Here is a 9,759-nt window from a genome sequence, read left to right on the forward strand (position 1 = left end):
GTGCATAGACACCACACTTGTCCCCATAGGAGCACTTTTGCGAAAAATTTGCCCGCCCACCCGCCCATTTTTCTCACTGTATAAGGTGGAAATTTCGAGACCAAAAAATTTTTATTTTCTTTTTCGCACTTTTTCGTTCTGAAATTGATAGTGCTGCCCCTCAGCAGCCCCCCCGTCAACTTCTTACTCACCTTTGCTTCCCCAGTTAGCCTAAAACTTGAAAATGATCCTAGCACGGTCACCGGTCAGGCGACCCGTCAACTTGCCGTCGGCGTCAGCTGAGGCTCGAAAGGCCGATTCTGCGGCCCCTCAGGCATCCCCCCCTTCTTCAGGCACCTCATCTACCGACTTCCACCCAACGTGGAGACCAATAGCAGAGTCAGACTCCTCCAGTCGCAGCTGCCACGGTAGCGCCCTTGACGAAAACTCAGTATTCACCTCGTTACCTCTTCCCCAACGTACCCAGTCGAATGTCGCAGCAGAAGGGGCTGATTGTTCGGAACGAGTGCAAACTCTCGCACTGGGCATAGTCAGCACCCTAAGGCAGGCTAAATCTGTCACTGCCGATATGCGGAACAGAGCCATAGATTCAGCAAATCAAATCGCTTGGCTAGCCGGTAACTCAATGGCCCGCCGCTTAAAGGAGATTGAAACAGAATCCGCTGCATGCAAGCAGGAACTCATGACCGTACGCAGTGAGCTTGGCGAAATTAAGGCCCTCATAGCGAGCAACAAAGCGGTCAATATTGGTGAAGGTGGACAGATAGATCTAAACTCAGCTTTCACGGCTTCAGCTCTTGACCCCTTAATGAAGGAGATTCGTACTCTGAGGGAGGAGCTGACCAAACGGGAAGACGTCTGTTCCACAAAACATGTCACCAGAGAACAGCTAGACAAGATTCTTGGTGACAAAATAGAAGCTATCAAAGCTGATATTTCCACAGCCAAGACGGCTATCCTGGACATGAGAGAAGCCAGACATGAAGAAGTTATCTCTCTGATGCATGAGCAGGGAACTGCGCTTGATGCAGAAGTTGCTCTCAACGAAATCAAAGAGCAAATCAAAGAAGTTCGAACTAAAGTTCAAGAAAACGCCAAGGCAATCAGTAATCGTGCGGAGCTACAAAATGCCAAAAAGCCAACCATCCCGTCTACTGCAAATTCAGTACCTGTCTCAGAATCGAAACCAGCAAATCAGGCTAACAAAAATAAACCGCGTCGCCCCAGCAGCTATGCCGAAGCTTTAAGCAAGCCGAATTATGCGGTCCTGATAGAATCGGCTGATCCTAGGAAAACGTCTGAAGACGTCATAAATCATGTTAAACAGAATGTTAACGTCATCGACTTAGGCATTGGCGTAAACAGAGTTACGAAGATCAAAAATCAGAAGGTTATTATGGCTTGCGGGTCTCAGGAGGAACGCAGTGCACTTCAAGAGGCGATACGCCAAAAGTGCACACAGATCTCAGCCAGAAGCACGAGAGATAGACTTCCTCAAATCAGGCTTGTCGGAGTCATAAATAGCCTCACAGATGCAGAAATTGAGAAGGCAGTCACCAGCCAAAATCGACATCTGCTCGGCTCCCTTCCTCCTAACTCGCAGGTCAAAGTACTACGCAGAACCAAAGGCAGAACCCAGGAGGTCAAGAATGCTATCCTTGAAGTGTCTCCGTCGATTTGGAAAGCAGCTCAGGGACAGAAGCTCCACATCGGCCTGCAATTGGTGCCTGCAGTCGATCAGTCGCCCCTGATTCAGTGCTACAAATGCATGGGATATAATCACAGGGCGGCTGAATGCAATGAAAAGATCAGATGTGGGCACTGTGCCCAAGAACATGATACCAGAGCGTGTCCCAACAGGAACCTGACCCCCCAGTGCTGTAACTGCAAAAAGGCAAAAAGAGACCTTGAGCCTCATCCAGCTTACAGTCAAGACTGCCCCGACTGGCAGAAATGGGATGGCATAGCGAGAGCCGCTGTCCTCTACTGCTAAGGGCGTCGACACAGATAGGGCAACAAATGCCCAAAACCCACAGGAGACACTCAAGATAGCACAGATAAACCTAGGAAGAGGGCATTCCGCCACGCAAGAATGTCTCAGAGAAGCCACTCAACAGGGTTATTCAGTCTTGCTGCTTCAAGAACCCTACGTTGGCTCCAAAGGATACTTGAGTGTTGGTGGTAACAGTCGGATCATACAAAAGCTACACAATAGAAGCCATCCGGTAAGGGCAGCTATTGTCATATTAAACCCAAGTCTTCGTATAATCGAAAGCCAGGAATGGATTACAGAAGACATAGTCGGACTGAAAATCACTGTTGGTAACGATACTTTTATATTAATTAACGCATATCTAGATAAGACGCATGATATAGAACAGACTGTGAACTCTCTCCGCAAAATTGTTGATTCGACTGGAACTACCAACCTTCTCCTTGCGGGCGACGCTAACGCCAAAAGTCCATGGTGGGGATGTGATTCCGAAGACGAACGAGGCAGCAAAATAATGGACATGTTTGCAGAACTTGGCATGGAAGTCCTCAATCAAGGGTCGCAACCGACATTTCTGGTATATCGACAAGGACAACCATGCCAGAGTATCATTGACATCACAGCTTGTTCATCACAGGTCCTCAACTTAATTACTGACTGGAAAGTAAACCCAAACCTCTGTTCGTTATCGGATCACATCCCGATTACTTTTAATCTCAAAGCCACGCCAAACCTCGACACATATCCTTCTTCTACACGAGTGTTCTTTACGGCCAAAGCAGACTGGACTAAATTTGAAGAAACATTCACTAACAACCTCGAACAACTGAACATTAGCACTGAAGCAATATTGGATATAGATAATACTACTGATCTGGAACATATAGTTTTAAAATATCAGGATGCATTAACTAATGCTTGCAATGAATCGATGCCTAAGATACAAAATAAAAAATGTATAAAAAGCGCAAAGTGGTGGACTACAAACCTCTCCAAATTAAAAGCAGAATTGAAAAGAAATAGAAACAGAATAAAGAAGGCAAATCCTAATGCTAGGAACTTTGTAGTACAGGAGTATCTTAAGAAAAAAGAAGAGTATAAGAAAGAAATACAACTAGCTATCACAAAAAGCTGGAAGGAATTCTGTACGGGAGAAGAAAGAGAAACGGTCTGGCAAAGATCCTACAGAATCATAAAACATTCCAGTAAAGCTGTCAGGGAAAAATTGTTAATAGGCAATGACGGTACCACACTCTCGGCGGATGAGTCTGCGGCTCTACTAGCCAACACCTTCTTTCCCGAAGACGATCCCACCAAGGACAACCATGAACACTCTCAGATCAGGCAAAAATCTATAGAAATCACCTCCAAAAATCTACCTATGGACAGACAAATCACTCTTTTTACAGAACAGGAATTACAATCAGCACTGCAGCATGCAAATTCCAAAAAAGCTCCTGGCGTGGACGCATTCACTGCAGACATTTGCCAAAAAGCTTTCAAAACATGCCCTGAAATTCTACTGGCTATTTACAACAGGTGCCTTCTACTGAGCTACTTCCCTGAAGTATGGAAGGAGGCCTATATAAAAGTTATACCCAAGCCAGGCAAGGATGATTACAGCCTTCCCAAATCTTATCGACCAATAGGCCTTCTTTCTCTATTGGGGAAGACCTTAGAGAAAATGATGGCAAGGAGACTACAGTGGGACCTTACTGCTAGGGGCTCTCTACACCCCAACCAGTACGGATTTCTCCCACAAAAAAGCACAGAGGACGCGCTATATGACGCGCTGAGTATAGTTAAAAGCGCCATAAAATCCAAACAACTTGCGGTTATTGTTTCTCTCGACATCCAAGGGGCGTTTGATAGTGCCTGGTGGCCCACTATCATCACACAGTTGGACACCATGGGAATAGATGAGGACATACTGCAGCTGATTACCTCTTATCTGTCACAAAGGAAGATAACCATTAAATACTCAGGCGTAACAATAAATAGGGAAACAAACAGGGGCTGCATCCAAGGATCGGTCTGTGGACCGATCCTATGGAATGTCCAATTAAACCAGGCACTTGAAGCTTCCCAATATGGAGGAGTTCACATACAAGCCTTTGCAGATGACATAATCCTTATAGCTCAGGGTAGCACTGGAGAGGAGGTGGAGAGAAACCTGAACCAGGCGCTCGCAAAGATACTTAATTGGGGCAATAAGCTTAAGCTAAAATTCGCCCCGCATAAAACGCAAGCAGTTCTCTTCACCAAGAAACTCAAATACCATACCCCCAGACTAGTGATGGATGGAACACCGATCGAAATACGAGATGAGGTTAAGGTTCTCGGTTTAATTATTGACCGAAACCTTAACTTCAACTCCCACATTCGAACCGTCTCTGCAAAGGCTTTAAACATCTACAAATCAGTATCCAAGATGGCTAGGGCTCAATGGGGATTAAATCCCAGTGTCCTCAAATTAATATACCAATCTGTCGTGGAGCCGACCATCTTATATGCAGCTAGTTGCTGGGCTCACACCACCTCTAACCACTATGTAGGGAAAACTCTCGACAGAATCACCAGGCTATTCGCCATTAAAATCTGCAAAGGACACAGAACCACCTCCTTCTCTGCTAGTGTGGTGCTGGCAGGGATTCTTCCCCTCAAACTCAAAGCGATTGAACAGGCTGAGTTGTACTTAATTAAGAGGGGGGAACCCCTGGATGAGCTGCCTGGCAGAGAATTTGAAAGTCGCACACCGGTCTCTTCACTACCGCATCCAACAAATAGGAAGGCTATCTCTTTTAAAATTATAAACAACCAATCCGAGTTAGATGACGTTATAGACAATAACTGGCCGCGGTTCTTCACTGATGGTAGCAAAATAGAGGGCAAAGTCGGCGGCTCTGTCACATGCTGGCTGGAAAATAAAGAAGTCTACTTCACCAGTTTTCGTTTAGAAGACTTCTGCTCCGTCTTTCAAGCAGAACTGGCAGCCATACTCAAAGCCATTGAGGTAATGGGCAAAAAGCCGAAACTCCAAGTTGCAAATATCCTAAGTGACTCAAGATCAGCGCTTGAAAGTATTGCTGACCCATGCCCACTTCACCCGCTCACCATGAAAATCCGGCAGAAACTTCAGGATATAGTGCAAAAAGGCGGAAAAGTCCAATTCTATTGGGTAAAAGCTCACGTAGGCATACACGGAAATGAGCGAGCTGACGACCTCGCCAAGACAGCGGCCCTGAAAAAGAAAATAAAACCAGTTTATGATCGGTTTCCTCTAACGTACGCTAAAAAGCTATTAAGGGAAAAATCACTAGATAAATGTCAAAAATTATACACAGAATCCAACACGGCAGCTATAACAAAAATGTTCCTACCAGATATTCGTAAAGCATATAAGATAGTCAAAGAAATAGATATAGATAACACAATAACTCACCTTCTCACCGGACATGGAGGAAACCGATCATATCTACACAGGTTTAAACTGATAGATAGCCCTAGCTGCCAATGTGACAGTGAAACACCTCAAACCATACAGCATATACTTTTTGATTGTCAAAGATTCGCCAAAAAACGGTTTGAGTGCGAGTTCAAATTGGATGCAACACTGTCTGAAAGTAATATGGAATACATATTTGAAAATAAAGACACCAGGGATATACTACTTAATTTCGCAAAGCCTCTGCTGAGGGTCGTAGCAAGAGAGAATGGAGCAAGAATACTTCATTAATTTGATAAAGGTTTATACACAGTTATACAACTTTATATACAATTTTATATCTACATAATTTACAATTTTTAAATATATACACTAAATATATATAAAAAAAAAAAAAAAAAAAAAAAAAAAAAAAAAAAAAAAAAAAATCCTCAGTTAATACACAGTTAATAATAATACAGATGAGAAGGTTGTCGCAAGAAAAATAGCGACAGAAAACAAAGAAATTAAAAAAAAAAAAAAAAAAAAAAAAAAAACCTAACCTAACCTAACCTAACCTAACCTAACCTAACCTAACCTAACCTAACCTAACCTAACCTAACCTAACCTAACCTAACCTAACCTAACCTAACCTAACCTAACCTAACCTAACCTAACCTAACCTAACCTAACCTAACCTAACCTAACCTAACCTAACCTAACCTAACCTAACCTAACCTAACCTAACCTAACCTAACCTAACCTAACCTAACCTAACCTAACCTAACCTAACCTAACCTAACCTAACCTAACCTAACCTAACCTAACCTAACCTAACCTAACCTAACCTAACCTAACCTAACCTAACCTAACCTAACCTAACCTAACCTAACCTAACCTAACCTAACCTAACCTAACCTAACCTAACCTAACGTTACCTAACCTAACCTAACCTAACCTGGCCTAACCTAACCTAACTGGCCTAACCTAACCTAACCTGGCCTAACCTAACCTGGCCTGGCCTAACCTGGCCTGGCCTGGCCTAGCCTGGCCTGGCCTAACCTAACCTAACCTAACCTAACCTAACCTAACCTAACCTAACCTAACCTAACCTAACCTAACCTAACCTAACCTAACCTATCCTAACCTAACCTAACCTAACCTATCCTAACCTAACCTAACCTAACCTAACCTAACCTAACCTAACCTAACCTAACCTATCCTAACCTAACCTAACCTAACCTAACCTAACCTAACCTAACCTAACCTAACCTAACCTAACCTAACCTGACCTAACCTAACCTGACCTAACCTAACCTGGCCTGGCCTGGCCTGGCCTGGCCTAACCTGGCCTGGCCTGGCCTGGCCTGGCCTGGCCTGGCCTGGCCTAACCTGGCCCTAACCTGGCCTGGGCCTGGCCTGGCCTGGCCTGGCCCTGGCCTGGCCTGGCCTGGCCTAACCTGGCCTGGCCTGGCCTGGCCTGGCCTGGCCTGGCCTGGCCTAACCTGGCCTGGCCTAACCTAACCTGGCCTGGCCTGGCCTGGCCTGGCCTGGCCTGGCCTGGCCTGGCCTGCCTGGCCTAACCTAACCTGGCCTGGCCTAACCTAACCTAACCTGGCCTAACCTTAACCTGGCCTGGCCTAACCTAACCTAACCTAACCTAACCTGGCCTGGCCTAACCTAACCTGCGGAACCTAACCCTAACCTGGCCTAACCTAACCTAACCTAACCTAACCTAACCTAACCTAATCTAACCTAACCTAACCTAACCTAACCTAACCCTAACCTAACCTAACCTAACCTTTTTTTTTTTTTTTTTTTTTTTTTTTTTTACATGTGGAAAATGCGTCATGCAGAGACACACCCCCGGGGGAGGGTGTGAATACTGCCGGACTCCTACCGGCTAAAAACCACATGGCATTCCCTCGCCGCGCCTTAATGTTGGGGACCCGGGTTCCCTTGCGTAGTCCACCGGGATCCCCAACGGCGTTGGCCCGCACCGGCTCGCGGGCCCCGACTCAGTTTGGGGCGGGTACGAGATGTTGAATACCCACCCCCATCTAGGGGAAGCGCGCGGGGATGCGCGCGCGACTTCCCAGGGCCATGTTGGTATGGGGTGGGACTGCCCCCGCAGTCGTCACCCCGGCCCTGTGGCGATGTAATTATCGCCGGAGAGGAGGGCGGGACTACCTGCCCGTTTCCATCTCCTCTCCCTCCACACTCACCCGGCCTGCTGGGTTCGGCAATTTCACCGGTTGCTTCTTACGCTTCTTAGGAGGAGTGCAGGCCTTGGACCCCACCCAATGGTCCGACGGCCGGCCCTGCGCTGAACACACAGCGCACTTTGGGTCGGCCGCGCACATCGCCGCCTTATGGCCTTCGTTTCCGCAGCGGTAACATAGACCGCTGCGGTCCTGCTCATGACTGCAGGATGCCCGCACATGTCCTTCCTCCAAGCAGCGGAAGCACCGAAGCGGCCTCTGCCGCAGGAGCTCTGCTTTCGCCGAAACCCAGCCTATACGAACTCGGCCGGCGACCGTCATCTTCTTAACTGCTTGCGATGGAGCTTTAACCCAGCAAGTGCCCACCCCAGATCTAGTACGTCGAACCTCTCCGACTCGCACTTGGTCCACCTGACAGCCGCCCTCCCGGGCAACCGCAGCGGCCACTTCCTCCGACGTAACACTGTCGTCCAGGCCCGATATCCGCATCTCCGCGGACTTTACGGGCCTGGAGATTTTGGCCATATTCTCCGGGATGAACTCCCGGAGCTTCGACGCCAGAACGTCGGCCTTCTCCGCGCCATCAGCACCTGGGACCTCTAGGACCTTACCGCCGGTGATCGCGGTGCGAAACCGCATATCTTCGATCCCCAATGCGCGGAGATCGATCCTTCTCTTGGCCTCCGCAAGGACATTCGCATACGCGACACCCTCCCTTTCCGCCTCCGGGTCCAACGTAATAATCACCGCCGCGGAGCGAGGCGGTTTCAGTTTAGAAGGCGAGGGTGCGCTCGTCTTCTTTGCCTTCTTCGAGGGGGCCGAACCGGCTTTCGTCACCGGAGGTTTGACAGCCACAGGCTGCCCTTCGGGAACACTGACGGTCTTGCCCCGTTTTCCTTTTACGACCGTCGCCCAGGAGGACGCGGTCGACTGCACAGACGTTTGAGCGGAGGTCGAAGCCACCGGCTCGGGCTGTCCAGAGGGCGCCGGTGTGACGGGCGTCTTCTTCGCCTTCTTCTTCTTGGCCCGACCCGTTTCTGACTGGGGAAGAGAACCCCGGTCGCCGACTCTAGGGGTGTCGGGCACATCTGACGCCATTGTCCCGGCCTCGGGCAAAGTTTGCGTGGAGACCGCAGACGAGGACGACACCTTCTCTGGAGGGGTGCGAATTGAGATCATTTCTCTCACCTCTTTCATAAATGTCCCTACCATTTGGCGGACGATGCCGCCGACATCTCTCATTATCTGAGCACGGAATGCGCTCGCATCACTTCCTACAACAGGAACACCGTCTGCCGAGATACCGGCCTGGGCCGCTGGCTTGGCAGCTGGCTTGGCAGCACGAGCCTCGGCCAACTGCCGACGCAGGTACTCGACTTCCTGCTCAAGTCTCAGGTTCTTTGAGACCAGTGGAGAGACCGACGTCGGAAATAGATCCCCCTCCAAGGTGTCCACAACCTGTGTGATCCCGGCCAAACCCTCTTTCAGGGTCCTTATGGTGGTCCCTTTGAGATTTCCCGCCTTCTTAACGACGTCGCTAAGAGCATCCGCTTGCCGATGGACGAGAAGTTTCGCCCTATGGAGTACCTCCTCGGCCACTTTGTTCTTGTCACCGGCGGCAGCGGTGGCAGTGGCCAGATGCCGTCGGCCTGTCCAGCTCCGTCGGTTTGTCTGACTCCTCATCTCCGGAAGAAAAGAAATCACTCTCGTGATAATCTAAGACCGTCACTGGGGGCAGACCAGATTTGCCAGCGGCTGTCCCTTCATCTTCGAAAAATCGGTATGTGAATTGCCGACACTCCTCCTTCTTTCTAGTGCGATCGAACTGGCTCTCGATCCCACTCTAGGGCTGCCGGACCTTTTGCGGACGGATTGGACATCGCCCTCATCCTCGACCGTGGAGTCCGTATCGGACTCGTTAAGACGCCTTTTGCGCCAGGAGCGTAGTCCAGATGTGGACGGCAACTGCTCCGTCTCCATGCCTTCATCAATTGGGGATGCGCACAAGCTCGACCGCGAAGACCCGCAGTCGGTCTCGCCCGCAACCGCCCTCAACAAGCTGTGACGAGTGCGACGGCGACCTAACTCCACAACATCCTCGCCCAGTACAACGGAGCACT

At 48.9% G+C, this 9,759-nt stretch overlaps 1 protein-coding gene across 1 annotated transcript; it reads left to right on the plus strand.

The window, feature by feature from the left end:
* The first annotated feature begins 223 nt into the window (after window positions 1-223).
* Window positions 224-7,579, plus strand: LOC128200503 (uncharacterized). Its single transcript, XM_052894122.1, has 3 exons — window positions 224-1,978; window positions 2,037-5,690; window positions 7,385-7,579. The coding sequence occupies exons 1-3, from the start codon at window positions 224-226 to the stop codon at window positions 7,577-7,579; spliced, it is 5,604 nt and encodes a 1,867-aa protein (XP_052750082.1).
* The last annotated feature ends 2,180 nt before the right edge of the window (window positions 7,580-9,759 follow it).

The sequence above is a fragment of the Galleria mellonella genome, unplaced genomic scaffold (assembly GCF_026898425.1).
Source record: "Galleria mellonella isolate WM207_F2 unplaced genomic scaffold, CSIRO_AGI_GalMel_v1 utg19013, whole genome shotgun sequence".
NCBI lineage: Eukaryota > Metazoa > Arthropoda > Insecta > Lepidoptera > Pyralidae > Galleria > Galleria mellonella.